At 35.8% G+C, this 22,027-nt stretch overlaps 1 protein-coding gene across 8 annotated transcripts in view; it reads left to right on the forward strand.

Moving 5' to 3' along the window:
• LOC100249846 (formin-like protein 13) overlaps positions 1–19,168 on the forward strand; it is a 58,662-nt gene extending 39,494 nt beyond the window's left edge. For 2 of the 8 annotated variants that reach the window (XR_009466868.1, XR_009466869.1), the window contains 7 exons: positions 1,593–1,687; positions 2,999–3,070; positions 3,162–3,278; positions 9,321–9,389; positions 9,493–9,559; positions 18,317–18,739; positions 18,890–19,168. Coding sequence is in view for 5 of the 8 variants with exons in the window: in XM_059740550.1 (XP_059596533.1) it covers positions 1,593–1,687; positions 2,999–3,070; positions 3,162–3,278; positions 9,321–9,389; positions 9,493–9,559; positions 18,317–18,423 (527 nt within the window). In the remaining 3 variants the exon portion in view is untranslated. Of the gene's footprint in view, positions 1–1,592; positions 1,688–2,992; positions 3,071–3,161; positions 3,279–9,320; positions 9,390–9,492; positions 9,625–18,316 lie in introns of those variants that run through there. The other 6 variants (XR_009466870.1, XM_059740550.1, XM_059740551.1 and 3 more) reach the window with 6 other exon arrangements.
• The last annotated feature ends 2,859 nt before the right edge of the window (positions 19,169–22,027 follow it).

Here is a 22,027-nt window from a genome sequence, read left to right on the forward strand (position 1 = left end):
TTTTCAAATGAAATTCTAATTTTTAAAATTTAAATAAATATTTGATTTGATAGTAAATTTCTCATTTTGAAAATAAATTTTGGAACAAATTTCAAAATTTTTAATTCTTTGATTTTTTTAAAAATTATTGATGACTTGATTCTCTAAATTAATGTGGGGTTTTTATAAATTGTTGATGATTTGAATTATTTTTAAAATTAAATTGTTAATGACTTGATTCTTTATTTTTATAATTAAAATTGTGATTTTTGTTTATAATTTGATAGAGAAATAAAAATAAATAAATAAAACTCAACAAACAAAGTAAATACTATCAAAATTTACATGGAACTTATTATTATTATTTTTTATTTTAATAATATATAAAATATATATTTATGACGTCATCAGTTCGACTGCGGTTCGATCGTCGGTCCGACCAGTGAAACATGAACCGGTAACTTTTCTGGTTCAATGACCGGTCCAGTTCTGAAAACATTGGTCAAAATAGATTTCTTTATACATGTAAATTAAGTAGTGATGAAGTGAAAAAAATCTCACTAGGTGCAGTACTCAAATTTCTCTACTATATTAGAATTCCAACATACAAGTTGACACACCTCTTCTCATTCCCACATGTCACCACCTTCTCCCTTGAAAGAAATAAAATAAAAGAAAAAGGCAGTCTCTCTATTCTCTGAACTCCATTCCTTATATATGGACTTCCTTTCTGCTTCTCAATACCACTTGCACCATCCCTGCTCCCAGATTTTCTTGATGAAGAATGTTGTCAGAAATGGTGATGAATAGACTGTTGTCACCATTTATTGTGGGGTCAGCACAGATGTTGTTGTCACTGAAGATGGACTGTCTGTCACATGTGTTGGATGAGTGTGGTGTTGAAGCTGGAGGGGACATGCTGCTCAGGGCTGAAATGGTGCTGAAAGCTGACTGTATGAGGCCTTCAAGAGCTGTGTGCAGTTGGGTTGGGGATCTCTAAAGAAAACTAGGGCAGACTGCAAAACATGTAAATGACACATTTCAAGGTTTAAAAACTGGGGGGATTGGATAATTTCCCAAAAACTGGCCAGTTCAACTGGTTATCCTGTTCAAATGGCAGTTTTACCAGTTCTCTACTGGTCCAAACTCAAGAATGGTTCAACATATGAATCTAACTGGACCGAGGACTGCTCAGTGGTCCAACATGCTGGTCCAGTCTAGTTTTGAAAACATTGCTCAAAATACCATGAGATACCAACTATTCTATTGCTAACTGCTCTACATTGTGATGATTACTTGTATACCTGTGATTTAATTGAACATGTGGCCATATATGGAACCAAGTGGTAAAAGAGAACTCTTGTGACTGAATCTAGTAATTACTTTAAGTCTTTCTAGGCCTGAGGTGAACTTAATTGGTACCCCATCTTTTAGTATGCAATGGCTTTTTGCCTGCCTGCACTATGTGCTGTTTGACCTTGCTCTTTGCACTTGCAATACACTGTTGTCCTGTCCACTTGGACTAATTTTATTGCTTTCTTTGAGTTTTTTTCCAGTAATTTCTTTCTTTTCTCTCCTCTCTCTCTCTCTCTCTCTCTCTCTCTCGGCTTTAGGCTCTGCTATTGGATTTAGGTTGGATAGCCTTCTCAAAATTGCTGATACACGCGCCCGGAACAAAAAGACAACTCTCATGCATTACCTTTGTAAGGTACAAATTGCTATCTATCCTTGAGACATGATTATCCAATATATTAATTTGAAAATTTTCTTGGATCATGCTGTATGTTTATCATGTCTCAATCAATTTTTTTCATGGATACTATATTGATTTGAAATTTCTGTGGGAATATGGTCTGTTTATTATGTGTTAGGGTACATTTCATAGTAAGATACATTCACATATGCATACTAGGGCATGGCCATGTTATTTATGAAGCATATATTTTAATTTCTGAACAGTGGATAAGAAAAATGGATATCATTTTTTTCCATGTCTTGTTATACATTCTTGCCCATAGCACTACGTGAAACTTTATGAACCTTCCATTCTAAGTATGATAATTCGCTTTCCCTGGCTGTCTCTTCTTTATTTTTCATGTTTCTGTCAACTTTATTTACATCTCTATGTAACTAAAAAGGTACATTCTATAATTGCTTCAAATCTCTTCATCTGAGCATTACCATGGTTGAAGTGCTTAAAAAGATATTTTAAATAGACCAAGGTGTTGGAAATTCCTGATAGAACTTCTTTACAATGGTGCATACTGAAGGCCTATGATCTATTCTCACTCATTTCATAGGTAGACTGTTTGTAGATCATAGTAATACTTGTGGATACCTTCAATACCTCCCTTTAAAAAGATTGGATGAAGTAAAGAAGATGATGTAGAAACATTTATTGTAAGAGGCTTGGGATTCCAAGACAAATGCCTATCTGAACATGCCATTCATGATTATTTTGTCACTAATTGCTTTAAAAATGGATGTGATGATGTGGTGACTAGGATTTTTCTGGGGGATATTTTTATGTTGATTTGATCATTATCCAAGTTGTTATGGTGCTTACTGAGCTTTTATATTTTGTGCTTGCTATTGTCATTCATAACCTTTTTGGCTTTGCTTGGCTTCGTGGATTCTTATTAGCTCACAACTATCTGAGTGCTGTTTAGACAGTTTATCTTGTAGCTCCATGCAAAAGCACATCTTATTTCTTGGTGATTTATATTTTATCAACATGCGAGATTGCACGTCTTTTTATCATTTGTTTACAGAAATCCATTGAAGCATATATGACTTCCTATTTTGTGGTTCAAAATTATTAGACATTATATTTTTTGTTGCAGTGATTGTAGTGTTCCTAAAGAAGGTTGCATCCAATCTATAAGACCTCTATAATGTGGTTCAAAACTATTGGACATTATATTTTTTTGTTGCAATTCTGGCAGCATCCCTAGTACTCTATTAAGAAGCTTGCATATGTTTCTACTTGTTGATTTTTCTACTACTTGATAAGCTGTAGGTGCTTGCTGATAAACTACCAGAAGTTTTAGATTTTTCTAAAGACCTTGCCAGCTTGGAACCTGCATCAAAGGTATCCTTGTTTCAGTTATCTGAGAATCATTTTGAGGCATTTTAGATAATCTGGTTGGCAGCTATTGATTGACTTGGTGTTATCCATCCAGATACAACTGAAATTTTTGGCAGAGGAAATGCAAGCGATTAGCAAAGGATTGGAGAAAGTTATGCAGGAATTGTCCAGCTCCGAAAATGATGGTCCTATATCTGAAAATTTCTGTAAGGTATACTGTGAAAACTAGCTAGACAAAATTTATGTATGTTTGTCTCATATGGTTTCATTGTAGACAAAGTTTACAATTTCTTCAAGTTCAAATGAATGACATGTTCTCGCACGAAAGCATTTCTATTGTGTTAACCCCATTTTTGGGTTGTAGTTATTATTTTATATTGCATTAAATCCATCAAATTAATATTTATAATGCTAAGTCATAGCCTTATCCTTAATCATGATTGAGTACATTTTTTTTTTTGATAAGTAAAGGAAGTATATTAAACGAAAAGAGGAAACACCAAAAACCGGTGCCCTCTAAGTATACAGGGAGTATACACACCACCTTCCCTAACTAGGAGCCTATCTAGTCTACAAAACTTACAAGAGAAGAATGACTCTCTGCTAGGGAACCCTTGACCCAAAACCAAAGATTACATACAAAAGAATATTTCAACCTTTGAAGCGAAAGGTCCTCATCCCCAAACGCTAACCTATTTCTCTCCTTCCAAACTGACCAAAAAATACATAAAGGCGCCATTTGCCAAGCCTTCTTGCGTCTTTTTCCCACAAACCCTCCATTCCACCCAAGAAGGGTTGTCTTCACTGTACACGAGAGAGTCCAAGATATTCCAAAAAGAGAGAAAAGGAGGTTCCATAGGACCCGCGTCTTGACACAATGCAGTAGGAGATGATCCACTGTTTCTTCTTCAGATAGACAGAGAAAGCACCTATTTGCCAAAGAGAACCCCCTCCTTTGAAGTTGCTCCTGTGTTAAAACTTTACCCCAAGAAGCCTCCCAAGCAAAGAAAGCTACCTTGGGAGGCACTCTTGCCCTCCAAATTCTTTCACTAGGGAACAAAGAAAGGCCCCCCGGCTCCATCATAGAATAAAGGGATCTAACTGAGAAAGCCCCATCATTTGAAGCTGTCCATATCACTCTATCTTCCTCCTCCCTTTGAACCCTGAAAGCTTGGATCTTCTGCAACAACCGCTCCACCAAATCAATCCCCCAATCGTTAAACGCCCTTGCAAAGAGAGGAGTCCAACCAATCCCATCACCAACAGGATTCCACACCTCCGAAACCCAAGCATTCTTCGACATGGACATGGAAAAAAGAGATGGGAAGAACTCACAAAGAGGCCCATCACCACACCACTTGTCTTTCCAAAATTTCACTCTTTGCCCATTACCCAAATGGAAAGCTACCCTGCCATCAAACAGCCCCCACTTCTTCCTAATTGCTTTACAAAGCCCAACTCCGTTTCTTCCCATCACATCCCGAGTACACCAGCCCCCCTCCTCTACGCCATACTTGAGGCTAATTACACTCCTCCACAACACATCTCTCTCATTAGCAAACCTCCAATTCCACTTACACAAAAGGGCGTTATTCGTCAAAGATAAATTTCTCACCCCTAGTCCACCTTTTCTTTTCTCCAAGCATACCAAGTTCCATCTTACAAGGTGAGGTTTATTTATCCATCTATTCTATCTGGGGCCACAACTTTTTATACCATCCTGTCTTTAACCTTTACTTATCTTCTCTTTGATCTTCCACTTCACTTTGTACAACTTTAAACCTCAAACATATCACTCTTTGTTGGTGCAATCTTGATCTTCTTTTATGACTGAAATGACCTGTGCTGACTTTGCAACTTCCTATAACTTTTACTGACAAACTACAAAACCCCACACCACCCTGAACTAAAGCTGTAACTTTGACTTGCAACTTATACTTCAATTTTGCAAATTTGAATTTGGGTTTATGCACATGTCAGTTCAGATATTTGAATGGAGATCAAATTTAATCCATTAAGACTATTTTTTGGTTGTTACTATCTTTTCCACAATTTTGTAGAAGCTTCCAGTGCCAACAAAAACTATCCTTTCTTAACTGGCCAACCCATGTTTTTCCTTTTTCATTCTTTTGTTTCTTTGATAGTTTTTAGGTTGATGTTGGTGTTTGACTGGACTCTCTTGATGAGTTCCATGATTTTGGAGTTGTTTGAGCAAAGGTTGCCCATTCTACTTCATCTGAACAGGCTTGGAATTTTGATTGCCATCATATTTTGTAATGAAACTACTTCATATACCTTGTTCCCCATACCCGTCGGCGTAGCCCTGTTGGTTAGGGCGAATACGGAGAAGTGTGGTCCCAGAAAGTGGCACATGGTCCTGGGTTCGAATCCTACCACTAATGATACCCTGAATTTACCCGGTGTTGGTTGTTGTGGGGTGGTCAGTATCCCAAGGTTTGGATCCCCATGGAGAGTCCTAAGGGCTTAGCCATGGAAGATTCCACGGTTATCAAAATATATATGTATATATACCTTGGTCCCCATAAATCAATTTAATAAGTTTGTTTCCTGTATCTAGTTTATTTTAGCTAAAATGGAACTCATTTTGGGGAACATCGCTAAAAACTCCAGAAATGTTGCATTGAGAAGTTATGCAAATCCCTGGAAACATAGAACAGCCTCAATTTGAGGCAGAGGCAAGGCAAATGCGGATATACCCACTCATTCCTGATCATATGAAGAAAAATAGGACAAAGCCAAACTCCTAACTTCTATTGCAGCTTGGTTTTTGCTCTTAAGTGCACCTAAGCCCAGCCTCATCTTTCCTGGTCATATGAGAAAGACCTGCTATTCTAATTTCGTTAGGTCAACAGGACATAAAACTAGAAAGAAGCTGGTGCTAACTTTTCATTTTGCCATTCTAGGACTTGAACCTCCTATCTATCCACTCCAATTCCTTACCACTTGAGCCAAGCCTCAGGGGCAAGAAGTTGTTGCTCGGTGATGCATTGGAATTTGTGGAAAGCCTAACAAACCTCTTGATATCTAAATAAAAATGGATAAATGATAATCTGTTTTCTGAATTGTCTACACAAGTATACATCACATAAACCTAAGTCTAAGCTTAGCACTCATCATTATATTATAATTATCTATATGGTTGCTATGTGGTTTCCCTATCATTATTAATATATATCCTTTTCATTAAAAATTAGTAAAAGTACAATAAATTAAAAAACATGGGTCTGTGAATCATCCATAAGAAGATAATAATTCTATCATTAAATTATTGTAACTTGCTGTTAAAAAGTTATTAAATAATAGAATTATGAAATGAAGGAAATAATAAAGTTGGTAAGTAAAAAGAAAGGACAAGGATTCTTGTTCTGTATGGTGGATGAGTTCTGAATTCTGACAATCTCAATACGGTCTATGCATTCTGTGAGTTTCAGTGAAGGACCAAAAAACCTCTATGACCAATATTTATACTCTTATCACTTCCCTAATGTTGCAGTAACAACAGGCATGCCTAATTTGTGATGGATATCATGAAAAACAACCTCTTGCAGTTCTCTGTTGTACTTAACAATTGTGAAAATCTCATTACTGATTCTCTAACAAATGACAGTCACCATTTGGAATTTCACTTTCTGATTAACACATGATTTATGGAAATGTTCATAGTTGTCTATGAGGTAAATTTGATCATCATAAGCCTGAAATGGCTGAGAGAATTTATGTAGCCAAATAGTTCTGAATAAAAACCCCCAATATTAGTTACTACTGTAATGAAAATGATATCTATTCTTGATTAATTCATGCTATCATTTTGCATTTCATATGATTGATAATCTGTCTCTCTCTCTCCTTTTTTCTGTCAAACTTTATCTTGGCACTAATCTTTGAAGTAATTGTTGAATAACCAGTTGTCCTAAAAGCTTAAGCTTGTAGGATTTGGGTTCACAATGTGTATCATGTTCTCCAACAGCCCCCTCACATGTAGCCTTTTTTTTAGGCTTGCACGTGGGCTTAATAAATTGGAGAAATAAACATACGGTGGTGGGGTTCAAACATATGACCTCCCATCAAATGAGACTTTGGTATCATGTTGAACAACTAATTGTCCTAAAAGCTTATGCTTGTAGGATTTGAGTTCACAATATATATCTTTTTTTTTTTAGACAAATAACAATAGTATTGAAAGTGTCAAAAAAGGGCACACCAAAGTATACATGATGTATATAACAACTACCAAAAAGTGCTGGAAAAAAGGTACAGGAAAACAAAAAACTACTCCCTCCCTCAAACCTAACCTAACTAATCAATGAAATCAAATAAGAACATCAATCTTTCTCCTATAAACAATTTGAACAAGGAAAACAAGCTTTTCAAAAACAGGACTTCCAATCTTTGATTAAAGAGCTCCACATTCTCAAATGATCTTTTATTTCTCTTTCCAATTTATCCAAAAAAGGCATAAAAGAATTGCTCCCCAAACTTTTTTTTGCTTCCTTTCAACCTAACAGAGTCTCTCTAATAGAGGAGTGAATCACCCATGGAATATCAAAAAGAGAGAACAAAAGTTGCCACAACACCCTCGCCTTGCTACAATGCAAAAGATGCAATCAATTGACTCCTTGTGAGTGTGATCTATTGGCCAATGACCAACCTCTTTGCTATAGCTGATCAAGAGTCAAAGCTTTTCCCTAAGTCGCCTCCCAAGCGAAAAAGCTTACTTTAGTGGAACCAAAGTATTCCACACATTAACTGCTGGGAATGGCATTGATCTCCTCACCTCTAGGCTAAAGTAAAGGGAGTTAACAAAGAAAGTTCCATTCTTTGTCTCCAACCAACACACACTTGTCCTTTCCTCCCTCAACTACAACCTTGCCTTGTAGCCTTGCCAAGAAGTGCTCCACAATTTCAATCTCTTAATCCTGTAGACACCTAGAGAATGTAGGAGTGCAACACCTCTTCCATTAGAATGAGACTAAAAGTCTGCCATCCAAGCCTCCTTCGTACTAGGTAAGGCAAATAAGGAGGGAAAAAAACACCTAAAGGTTCATTGCCACACCAATTATCCTTCCAAAACTTTACCCTTCTCCTATTGCCTATAGAAAAGGATATTCTATAATTAACTACCTCCCACAAATTTCTTATGGTCTTCCATAACCCAACACCATTGTCATCGCTCGCTTCCTTAGAACATCCCCCCCCCCCCCCCCCCCCAACTTCAATTTCCCCTTTTTGTTGCAAACTGTCAGTCCCACTTACACAAGAGGGTCTTTTTGAGCAAGGAAAGATGCCTAAGTCCTAGGCTCCATTTCCTATTGTCTGAACAAATAGTAGCCCACTTCACTAAATGGGGTTTTCTCTCTAAGGCCCCTCCTCCCCAAAGAAAATCCCTTTGAATATATCATGCTCTGTGATAGTTTTCATATTGACACAACATGGGTACAGGTCTAAACACAACTATAGTGCTACACTCAGCTCACATGTTTGATTTGAGGAGGAGGATAAAAAAGAGAGGAAAACAAGGGAAAAGAAAAAGGAAGAAAAATGTGTACCTTGTTGCATTTTTTAAGTCACTTTAGAACAGTTGGAGGTTGCAGGAGGTAGACCTGGTCCTGAAGGGTTGTGGAATGATATCTGGCACTGGGTCTATGTTTCTTCAGAAATTGACCTAGGTGTCTTTAAGTGTCTTTAAATGACAAGGATTTGAATTTGTATATTTTAAATAAAAGAATTGTTTGCTATACTGTCTAGAGGATCTATCATTACTATTAGTTATAATTAAGCCCAGAAGAGAGTTTTCAAGTAAATATCTTTACCTAGTTTTTGGTCTTTTATCCTAAAATTTGGTGGTTCAGTATGTTCAACAGTTCGACATGCACCCGCACCCAATGGTTGTCCTCGTACAGATCTAAGCATTACTATAGTGCTAGACTCAGCTCATATGTCTGGCTTGGGGGAGGAGAAGAATGAGAGGAAAACCAGGGAGAAGAAAAAGAAAGAAAAATACGTACCTTGTTACATTTTTTAAGTCACTTTAGAACAGTTGGAGGTTGCAGGAGGTAGACCTGGTCCCTGAAGTGCTGTGGAATGATATATTGGGTCTAGGTTTCTTCTGAAATTGACCTAGGTGTCCCAATGGTTGTCCTCGTATTTATATACCAAAGTCTTTTATTTACTTGGTTATTTATTTTTGACTCGTTATATTTGTTAACCTTTATCTTCCTTTTTATTTGTTTAGACTCTGAAGAAGTTCCTTCATTTTGCTGAAACTGAAGTGAGATCTTTGGCTTCATTGTACTCTGGGGTGGTATGGCTCCACTTTTGCCTTATAGCATTCAAATTTTCTAGTGTTTTCCACAATATGGTATTATTCTTCACCTGAAATATTTCTGGCCATGTATGTTTTACAGGGTAGGAATGTGGATGCACTGATTCTTTATTTTGGTGAAGATCCAGCTCGCTGCCCATTTGAACAAGGTACTGTTTGGTAGCCATGATCAGTTTATACTGTTACAAATCTATGGCCCATAAAGTACAAATAGGTAACTTTCATAAGGAGTTTCCAATGGATTTATAATGTTTTTTTCAGTTATTTATTTTTTACTATTTATTTCTGAAGCTAAAGTGGAAGGAATAGTTTCATGGATGCACATAAAGAGTTTTTTTTGTTTTTATTTTTATTTTTGTTGATGTGATGAATGATTGATAGGATAGATTTAGTGTTTGTTTTGCTGGACAATAAATTGATAGAAATTCAAAATTGTTGATTCAATTTCATTGTATGGTTGCATGGTCTTACCTTGTGAATGCTACCTACTTTTGCCTCTACGTCATGGTTGCCTGGTCACACTTTGTAAATGTCATTTACTTTGTCTGATGTAATGAATTGATAATACTTGCACTCATCTGTTTACAAGTCCATATAGCAAATGATAATTAGTTCCATTTTTGCATTTACTAAACTTCACTCTGCAGTTTTAGACTGTGTCTTCCTAATCTATCTCTCTTTGACATGATCCATAGATTAGTATGCTTTTGAAGTTTTGAGCACTGTTAAAGTAACAGAAAAACATGGATTATGGCTGGTGTTTCAGTTTTCAGGCTGGGTATTAATGTGGAATGTCCCATCCTGGTTAATTCACCCTTAAGTAGTCTGTGTAATATCCATTCACTCCAGATTCTGATGAACCAGTTTATTATATGGTCAAACATGGGATGTTGTAAAATGCCCTTACAACTTTTTATCAAGTTGTCAAACCCATAACAGCATGGTTTTCAAAGGCATCCTTAGTGGTGGAATGGTTGTAGAAGAGAAAATCCTAACTTTTTATGAAATCCCAAGGACAAGGATCAACTAGCTTAAGCAGATTTTTTCAAGTTGTTTTAGTACAGTCGAATAGGACACACTTTTCCATTCTAAATATCGATAATATACATCAGCATCCTACTTCTTTTATATCCATCAAGCTAGATGGGACAGGAACATAATTGCTAGCCTTTCCTAGTCTGAACATGTGTGCACTTGCATTTCTGAGTGAGAGAAAGAGAGGTTAATGATGATTATTCATTGACATCCTAAAACCTAGGTGGGCAATCAGTCAAGAGTGAATGATTGAGAGAGTGAGTGGAGAGAAATTACAAATGATCGAATATTCACATCCCAAAACCTAGTTGGATAAGGTGGACAGCTTGTGAAGAGAGAGAGAGAAAAGAGCGAGGGAGGGCTTAGGAGGACAATATATGAAAGGTTAAAAGAAGATGAGAATAAAAAGTATGCATCATCTATTAGATAAGGTTGGGGTCTTCAAAACTTTTGCTATAAATTTATATCCTTTTGGATGCAATTTATTTCCATTTATTATTATTTTTTATCAATAAGATATTTCGTTGATTTAAATTAGAGATGCTTTAATTTAATGTGAAGGATTGCCTTATATTATTTTTAATTTCAGTTTATTCTATTAATAAATCTTAATTTTTATTATTAAATTAATTAGATTATTTTAAGTGTTAAGAATGGTTGAATCTCTCTATTTTTCCCAAAAAGGTTTTGCTTCTTTATTGCATGCTTACTTATTTGATTAAGCTAATGAGCAAGGGAAAGGGTAAATTTGAGAAAGGGAAAGGAGTTTGGATCCAAATGGATACATTAGGGGTGGCAATGGGTCATGTGGTGTCGGATTCATATTATGTTGAGGTAAGAAATAGTGAAAACTTATTCAACCTGGGTACAACTAGTTTAATAATCATGTCAGAATGACTTGATATGAATATAATTTGTTTATTACATGAATAACACGACATGACTCGTTTAACTCATTTAATAAATTAGTTAAGTTGGATTGTGAATGAATTGGCATTGATAACCTGTTAATATGATTAAAAATGATTTTAATCCATTAAACCTATTAGCACGATTCTAACTTATTTAACCTATTTTAAATTTTAAATTTATAAATGTATTGTTTTAAAATATTCTTTTTGTTCTTTTACTTTCAAGTTTAATTTTTTAAGATTTTAATCAATTTAATTATTTAATTTCAATTATAATATGTCAATAATTTAATATTAACTAAAAATTTAATTTTACATTTATTTATTATTTTATTTAATGTTTTAATTTTAAAATGTTTTTAATCTTTATAACGAAATGTATAAAATTTTACTTAGTTTATTTAATTTTTTTACCATATGATACATATAATTCTTTTAATTTTTAAATATATAAAGTTAGTAAATTTACATGGGTTAATTAGATTAGGTTATAAGTAGGTAAATTTGACACAATTAAGTAAACGAGTTAAACAAGTCATAAATGGATTGGGTCATAAATAGGTTATTATGATACGATTAAGTAAATTGATTGAGCAGTCAAACACAAGTACAACATTGTATATTAAATGGGTCATATAGGTTGACACAAGTATGATACAAACACGATTATATTTAACCTAAATCTGCTAAAATTTGTGTCATGTTTAAGATGTGTTGTTGTGTCATGTCAAAATTGTCACCCCTAAGATAATCTATGAAGAATGAGTGAGCGGGCGAGTGAGAGGAATGGTAGGAGGACCTTGGTGGACGTACAAGAATAGGGAGGGAAGGAGGGAGGGGAAACTAGCCTAGGTGGAAAATTCGCAAAGAGGGGTGGAGGAAGGATTTGAGTGGATAACGTGTGAAAAGCGAGTCAATGGAGGAAGGAGGGAAGACCTAGGTGGGCAATCTGCATGGTGGACAATCTGCATAATGGAGTAGTGAAAGGGGGAGGGGGGGACATAGGTGGACAAATTGTAAATAATAAGTAATGAAGGGAGAGAAATGAGAGAATGAGTAAGGGAGAAAGAGAGAGGGAGGTGGGAGGTGGGAAGGATGATGACCTTGGTTGACAAACTTGAAAAATAGGGTTTCACGGGAATAATAATCTTTCATTGAGATTATTCTTTTATAGAGTTTACAGCATATACAAATCCTTCAAATCAGGAAACTAAATCACTGATTAAAGGGAAAGAATTACTCATAACAATTACTTTCCTAAAAATACAAAGATTGACAACTAATAGCTAATTTTCAGCTTTACAAAGTTATTTCTTTCCATATCAATTTCGGTTTTCCAACACTCCCCCTCAAGCTAGCTTAAAGATATCTTCCATAGCCAGCTTGCCAACTAGATAATCAAATTGCCTCTTGTGTTGTCCTTTGGTGAAGACATCAACCACTTGTTCCTCAATAGGGATATAGGTCATACAAACCAATCTGTTGTCTATCTTCTCTTTAATGAAATGTTTGTCCACTTCCACATGTTTGGTGCGGTCATGGAGAACCAGATTGTGAGCTACTAAAATTGCTACCTTGTTGTCACAATACAACTTCATAGGAGATAAACCTGTCATCTTTAACTCTTCTAGTAATCTTCTTATCCACATAATCTCACAAATACCATGAGCTACAACTCTAAACTCAGCCTCAGCACTGCTTCTAGCAACCACTTTTTGTTTTTTACTTCGCCACGTAACCAAGTTGCCACCTACAAATGAACGGTACCCAAAGGTGGACCTTCGATCCACTATGCTTCTAGCCTAGTTTGCATCGGTGTAGGCTTCAATTTGTAGGTGTCCTCGTGACTTAAACAGAAGGCCTCTACCTGGTGTCCCTTTTAGATACCTTAGAATCCTGTAAACAACTTCAAAATGTTCTGGTCCAGGCACATGCATAAACTGACTAACCATATTCACCGAGAATGCTATGTCAGGGCGTGTATAAGATAAGTAAATCAATCTCCCAACAAGTCTTTGATAACGATCCCACTCCTTCACATTCTTGGCTTTTGTAGGCTGCAGTTTTACATTCGGCTCTATAGGTGTTTCAGCAGGCTTACATCCTAACATACCTGTCTCATCAAGAAGATCAAGAACATACTTCCGCTGATTTACAAAGATACCTTCTTTGGACCTAGCAAACTCCATCCCAAGAAAGTATTTTAATGCCCCCAGGTCCTTAATCTCAAATTCCTCAGCACATTTCTCCTTCAGCTTCTCTAGTTCATTACAATCATCCCCAGTTAACACAATATCGTCAACATACACAATTAAGATGACTACTTTACCTTCATTTGAATGTTTGTAGAACATTGTGTGGTCAGCTTGACTTTGAGTATATCCATAATGCTTTATTACTTTGTCAAAGTGCTCAAACCAAGCTCTAAGCGATTGCTTAAGTCCGTATAAGGACTTCTTCAATTTGCACATTTTCCCAACTCCAAAACTTTCTTCAAAACCTGGTGGAGGACTCATGAACACTTCCTCCTCTAGGTCTCCATTAAGAAAGACATTTTTAACATCCAATTGGTGTAAGGGCCAATTGGAATTTACTGCAAGAGACAACAAAACTCTAATCGAGTTTATTTTACCTACGGGGGCGAAAGTCTCTTGGTAGTCTATCCCATAGGTTTGAGTAAAACCCTTTGCCACAAGTCTGGCTTTATATCTCTCAACACTTCCATCTGCTTTACTTTTTATTGTAAACACCCATTTGCACCCTACAATTTTTTTTTCCCTTGGTAAATCTACAACCTCCAAAGTGCCATTCTTTTTTAAGGCATTCATTTCCTCAAACACTGCCAATTTCCAACTCGGTTCATCTAGTGCTTCCTGAATATTTCTAGGTACCACAAGTTTTGAAATATTTGTAGTGAATGCTCCATAGTTCTCAGATAGGTTACTATAGGAGACATATTTGGCAATGGGATGTTTAGTGCAGGCTTGGGTTCCCTTTCTAAGAGCAATAGGGAGATTAAGGTCAAGGTCCTGTGCAGGAACAACTGGGGCTAATCCTAAACTAGGGTGCAGATATTTCTGGACTTGGATCAAAGTGTGATGGTAAACTTAGATCAGTAACAGGAGAAGAAGAAGCATGTATAGGGGTAGGAACAGAAGGAGGGTTACCTGAGGCATTTAGAGAGCCATTGCCCAGGGCTTTCGATTGACCATGTGCTGGGATGATCGGCTGGTCTTTACTTCTTCCAAGGACTTTTTTCCTTGAATAAACCATAGGCTCAAGATTGTTTCTATTTTTTTCTTTCGTAGTATTTCTTCTTCTAACATACCAATTTCAAATTCGAATTCAGTAGGCTTAGTTTTCTTATTTTCTTTTTCAAGAGAAATATCAAGAATTACACTAGGCAAAGGTTCAACAATTTCCCAAAATTTTGGTTCCACTAATTTCTCCCCTTGAAGTAAATTTTTGGTAAAATATGGGACATTTTTCATAAAGGAAACATCCATAGTTGTGTAAAAACGTTTTGTAAGGGGGTTAAAACATTTGTAACCCTTTTTATTTGGAGTATATCCTACAAAAACACATTTTTCTGCTCTTGGGTCTAACTTAGATCTTGATCTTTTTGGAATGTGTACATATGCAGTGCAACCAAATATTTTCAAGGGTAATTCAGAATTAATTCGAGATTCTAGAAGTACCTTTTTCAAGCACTCCAAAGGAGTGGTATACTGCAAAAATTTTGTAGGCATCCTGTTGATTAGATATGAAGCAGTTAGTATGGCATCCCCCCATAAGTATTTTGGAATATTCATGTAAAACATCATAGCCCGTGCTACTTCTAACAAGTGTTTATTTTTACGTTCAGCTATTCCATTATGTTCGGGGGTATCAAAACACAAGGATTGATGTAAAATTCCTTTCTCGTTTGAAAAGGTTTCCAAAACTTTATTAAAGTATTCAGTCCCATTATCAGATCTCAAAATACTGATTTTTGTTTGAAATTGGTTTTCAATCATTCTGTAAAAGTCTTTAAAAATCCTTTCTACTTCAGATTTTTCCCTCATTAAATATGCCCAACAAAGATGTGTATGGTCGTCTATAAAGGTCACAAACCATTTTTTTCCTGAAATTGTGGTTACTTTTGAAGGTCCCCAAACATCACTGTGAAAAAGATAAAATGGTTTTGATGCATAGTAGGGTTTTGGAATGTAAGTTTTACGTTGGCTCTTTGCCAATAAACAACTTTCACATTGAAATGATAAAGGATCAACCTTTTGAAATAACACTGGAAATAGATGTTTTAAATAAGAGAAACTAGGATGGCCTAATCTACAATGCCAAACCATTATTTGATCACGAACAGAAAGAGAACTAATACCACTTAGTCCTTGAGCAATTTTATTACTACGTAAATTATCCTCGAAATAATAGAGACCATTGATAATCCTAGCACTGCCAATCGTCTTCTTCGAGCTCCAGTCCTGAAAAATACAATGGGATTCATAGAAGATAACACAACAATTAGAATCTCTAGATAATTTGCTAACAAACAAGAGATTACAAGTTTAGGAACATGGAGAACAGATTTAAGATCTATTCCCTCGGAGATTTTTATTAGACCTTTTCCTGCAATATGTGAGAAATTACCATAAGCTATCCTAAGCTTTTTATTTCCAGGACACGGTGAATAGGATTCAAACATGTTTAAGGAATTAGTCATGTGATCGGATGCTCCAAAATCGATTATCCATGGAGTAGATTTAAAACAACAAGATAGAGCATATAATTCATTACCTGTGTGTGCCACAGAAACACTAGGAGTACCGGATGTCAAGTTGGATTTCGGCAATGCAAGAAGATACTCTATTTGCTCAATGGTGAAGGGGCTGGTCTTAGCCTCATTAGCAGTAGGAATAATAGCTCGGCTTGGTTTGTCACCTATTTTTCCTTTCCAATTCGCAGGTTTTCCATGGATTTTCCAACAGTTCTCACGGGTATGGCGAGGCTTGTTGCAAAAATCACACCAAACCCGTGGTCTTTCATCTGATTTGCGCTGAAACGCAACGACTTTATTATAGCCTACACCCATGGTAACCAAGGCTAAACCTTCAATAGCAACTCTAGGTCCCTTTTTGCCCAGCATCACATTCCTCCGACTCTCTTCTCTTCTAATTTCTGAAAAAACTTCACTAATTGAAGGCAGGGGGTCTTCTAATGATTCTCCCCCTTACCTCATCAAACTCGACATTAAGGTCAACCAAGAACTTGAAGATCTGATTGTCTTCCATGGTCTTCTTATGATGACATCCATCCTCGGCAGATTTCCACTCATAGGTGTTGAAGAGGACAAGGTCTTGCTAGATCCGCTTCAAGGAGTTGAAGTACTTTGTGACGTTGTCCTCCCCTTGTCATATTTCACCGAGTTTAAGGGTTAATTCAAAGATCTGTGATTGATTCCCTAGATCAGAATACATCTGATTTGCATTCTCCCAAAGCTCTTGTGTAGTTGGACAGTACATGTAATTAGAGCTAATGTCTTCTTCCATAGAATTCACAAGCCATGTCATCACCATGGAATTCTCAGCATCCCATATAGCATAGTTCGGATCATCCATTGCAGGAGCCTTCTTTTCACCCATCAGGTAGCCCATCTTTCCACGTTCTCTGATGTACATCCGAACTGATCGAGACCATCTCAGAAAGTTGTCACCATTCAAGAGAATCGTGGTGATCTGGATAGAGTGAGATTCCGAGGTGGTAGGACGGATTTTTTAAGAATCAGTGATGATGGGATTGTTCAGAGAAGGTTGAGGAACAGTAGTGGACTCGTTTGAAATATTCGACATGGTTTCAGAGAGAACAGGGATTGAAAGAGAGGAAGAAGGAGGGTTTCAGCAAGCAAATTGCTAGCTTTGATACCAACTTGAAAAATAGGGTTTCACGGGAATAATAATCTTTTATTGAGATTATTCTTTTATAGAGTTTACAACATATACAAATCTTTCAAATCAGGAAACTAAATCACTGATTAAAGGGAAAGACTTACTCCTAGCAATTACTTTCCTAAAAATACAAAGATTGACAACTAATAGCAAATTTACAGTTTTACAAAGTTGTTTGTTTCCATATCAGTTTCAATTTTCCAACAGACAATTTGGGAAGAGTGAGTGGTGGGATGGATGGAATGAGGGGGATGACCCAGGTGAACAAGAGAGAGTGGATAAGGGGGGGAGGACTTGGGTGGATAAGTGTGTGAGGGAAGGAGAGCAGTTGACCTAGGTGGACAACTTGGGAGGTGTGTTTTTATGTGTATAGGGACGAGAGAGAGAGAGAGAGAGAGAGAGAGATGTTGATGTGGTTCAAGACCTCCTTGGTGACAATTTATGAAAGTGTGCAAGTGCACAAGAGAGGGAGGGACACCTAGAGATGTTAATAATGATTATTATTTGGGGTTCCAAAACCTAGGTGGACAATTTGTTGAGGGAGGGAGCTGTAAGGGATAGATTATTTGGTTTTCAATCAAAAACCATCTCTCCTATGTGCCTGGCTAATTCATCCATTGTAAATTGTCTAATGCTGATCCCATAGTGAGCCTGTCATAATTGGAATTCCACCATCTCTTTAATTTTTCTCATGGTAGTTACAGCTCCACTAAGCATTTCATCATGTGAATGCATCTATCAGGTGCTGCTTCTAGAACCTGCAACGTAGTCCTCCTAGTTCTAAATGAAAAGACCATAAATGTGGTTGTCTAAAACAATGGGAAAGAAAACAAGCGGAAAAAGATCAAACTTAGGAAATACATTGTACTTCTGTCATGAGATTTGCCTTTAAAGTTGATTGATTTCAATGCCTTTATGGCTGGTTATGCATGCCTAGTTTAGCAGCTGTAGTGATGCTGTATTTCTGAAGAGTAAGTGCCTGCTATCTTATTCTTCTTCTTCTTAATTTCTGCTGCAGTTATTTCAACTCTACTCGACTTTGTGAGGATGTTCAACCAAGCCCATCAACAAAACTGCAAGGACCTTGAGCTAAAAAAGAAACAAGAAAGTAAAGGAATTGCCTAGTGAGAAGTTTAAGATCGGTGCTTCACATCAGGAGTTCAAGAACTTTCTAAATACTCGAAGAGTGACAAATCGAATGGTTTCAGTGTTTGAACATCAACCACTTCCTTTTTCTCAGGACAAAATTTAACTTATCCCTCGGCATGGCAATAAAACACAATAAAGAAGATTATTAAAGAAAAAGAAAAAAGAAAAGAGTCTTGTAAATGGTTAGGAGAAAGAATATACGTTCGGCTGCTCGAGTAAATGTGAAGTGTAAAATATAGAGAGTATAGTGACCATTTGCTGTAGGTGCAAGGTTGAATCTATATTTTGAGAGGTTAGTCTTGTTCCCATCTGTGTCTCCTTTCTCCTTGTCAGTTCAGTTGCATTTATTGTCTTTTTCCTTTTTTTTAAGGTTATATATTTCATTTTCATTATTTTCTCATGCAATAATAATTTGATGTGATTATCTTTTGTTGGTGCACAGATGGAGTAGTTGACACAAAACTGTTCTTCAGTAGGCAACTTGTATAATATCCGGTTACAAGAATTGTTTGTTGTAAGAAAATTTTAGATAGAATAGATTCATATTTTTTTTCTCCTTCGGTTTCTGTAATTTTTTTTATTTATTCTTTTAACATGACTTGGCCTCATATTTTTATTTGTTCATTCCATTTGGAATTCTTCTTTTTGTATGTTTATAATTGCCATTGGGTCATTGATTTATATCTTTTCATTAAGGCAGGCAGCTAGTATCACTGATTCATTTGGCCATACCTCCCTTCACCTACATCTTGCTTCATTTATGATCACACAGTAAATTCTCAAAATATTATATCTTATAACCACACAGGTAATACAGTTTTATTTAAATTAGGATCAGCAGTTACATCATGTGGTGGTCGACCCTACTCTTATTCATTAGCATCTTCATGGCATCATATCTATACCCTTCTACAAGTCAACTTTCTCTATTATATGTATGTATTTATACATACCCATGAAACATGTTTTCTGCCACTACAAGAGAGACTTCAATGTATACCCATCTCCAACTTAATATTTCAGTTTGAAATTGACCAGGGTTTGATGGATTGTTGTGAACTTTCAAAGGTTAGTTGGAATTTCAATGTCCATCTATATTCAGTAAGAAAAGCTTTTCAGAATTTACTTGATATTGTTGTTGAGATTAATGAGTTTGATGGATTGTAAGTTGGAATGAGGTTTCAGAAGTTAGATGGAAAGCAGAGAGAACCCACCCAACAACCTTCAACTGAAAGGGGAAAAGTCAGAAGAAGAAAATGAAAGGGACAATCCTGAAAGCATTACATAACGGTACAGTTCTAACCTTACAAGTTATTAGGGTCTGTGGTAAATGTCATACAATATAGACGGAACTTCATGTGGCAAATGATCAATTTTCCCCAAAATAATCAGTTTTCGTAGCTTTCAAATGATGTGTACTGCTTCTTAGAGTATATCTTACAGCATACATCACAAATATTTCTCGTCCCACTAGTCTGTTTATGCCTGCTAGCATTTACAAATTAATTTATGATGTTATATGAGATGAAGCTAGAAAGAAAATTTGGAAGGAAAATAAAAAATAATTTTAGGGGATGTTTGGTTGTTAATTTGAAGTTATGTTTGGTTTTTAAGAAGTAATAAGAAAAGGAAAATATAACTAGAAGAAAATGAGAAGAAAGAAAATAAAAAAGAAATATATGAAAAATTAAAAATAATTTTGAAACCAATAAATTATTTTAAATATATTTGATGTATCTTTAACTTTTTCATAAAAAAATTAAATAATTTTAAATTATATAAATTTTTAATTAATTTTAATTATATTTAATTAAAATAAGACCCAATATGATAAAGTCATTTTTTTCCTCATAAATTTATGTTCCCTCGACTTATTTAGTATGGTGGATCATCATATTAATAATATATATAGTCATCATCTCTATATAAATACCGACAGTGGACCCTGTTTCCATCCGTCCTTATCCCAATCCCCATGTGATAATTTCACAAAATTTAACCTATTCGTTAGTTGTAAAGACTCAAGAGGACTTCATCCCTTTCAAAAGTCCCAATGGTTAAACCAACAAACAATTTTTAATTCAAATAACATGAGGTTGTTGACCATAATGAGTCAACTCCCACCAATGCCCACCTATCTTATGTACTTATAAATTTATCTAATATAAGAGTGTTTGTTGGATAGTGTGCCCGATGCTTTGGCCTACATCTAGATGTATTGGGGTTAGTGACCAAAATTTTGTGGTAATTAATTTGATTTTAATTTTTAGTAGAATGGGAATGGAGTTATTGGGAGAATCTGGCCTTGGAAATTTGGAATAGTGCTGCATGGTACAATTACTACAAATCTCAAACCCTTGGGATTCCCACCTTTGATTGATCCTTTAACACATCAAACACTAATAACGGTTGTATAATAATCCTTGAAATGTTAGGAGAAATTTCCTTTTTTGTCCATATCTATCTGAAAAGTAAAATATTTCAAAAAAAAATTATAAAAAAAAAAAAAGGGAAACACCCCTTTGGACATGAAGGGACAGATTCAAAGCTTTGATCTGATGGATATTACAACACGTGGGACAAAAGTGGGGTCCTTCATTGAATGAATCATCCTTCTTTGTATTTGTTTGGCAATAGAAACAAACACTCCCCACACCCACCTCACCTCCCCATGATCTTACCTCTGTTGAAAGATTGAATTATAGATATCATATTTAAATCTAAAATTTAAGAATAAAGAGAAAAAAAAGTATGATAATATATTGGGGTTATGAATATTTCTAATAGTATATAATGTCTCAAAATAATCAAGAGAGGGATATGTCAAATTTGTGAAGGTCAAACACTTTCTCCCCATGATTATTTTTTGTGGGGAAGAGAGAAAAATGAAATATTAAGTTAATTTTATAAAAGATCTAATGAAAAAAAAGAAAAAGTGGGATATGTGGTCCCTTTGATCAACAACTAACCAAAAATACGATGAAAGCGCAAGACATTCGTAATAATTGCTACATATATATAATAGAAAAAGAGGGGAAAAAAAAAATTAAAACCATGCCACGAATTACGAAGATGATGTAACACGTGAAAGACACGTGCGGACGGTGTATTTTATAATTTTGCTAGAGATTGATTGAGTGTCGGTAGTGGGTAGGGAGCAACTTTTGTCCCAGTGTGTTTGGGAGAGGCTCTCCGTATGATTTGGCCTCACATGCCCCTTTTCCTACGTCCCTTCTGCCCTCAAATTTTCTGCTTACATAATTCTACCCATGTCCCTTTTCTAACCTTCCATCAATCGGTCATCCCACCAAACCTTCTAATGCCTCTGCCATTGCCATTACCCCTAATATACAATTCAGCCTTATGGGTTTTTCAATAATCATAATCTAGACGTGGGGGCATACAAGGAAGAACAAAAAAAATTATCTTACTTGGCTTTTTTTTTTTTTTTTTTTTGGTAAATTGGGTGGCCAAATGCCTTGTTAACAATTTGGATTGTTAAGAGATACTTTGCGTGAAGACACAAGTGGTATTCTAGCTAGGGCATGGTCAATTGTTAGGTGAAAAAGTGGACTGATAG

The sequence above is a fragment of the Vitis vinifera genome, chromosome 11 (assembly GCF_030704535.1).
Source record: "Vitis vinifera cultivar Pinot Noir 40024 chromosome 11, ASM3070453v1".
NCBI lineage: Eukaryota > Viridiplantae > Streptophyta > Magnoliopsida > Vitales > Vitaceae > Vitis > Vitis vinifera.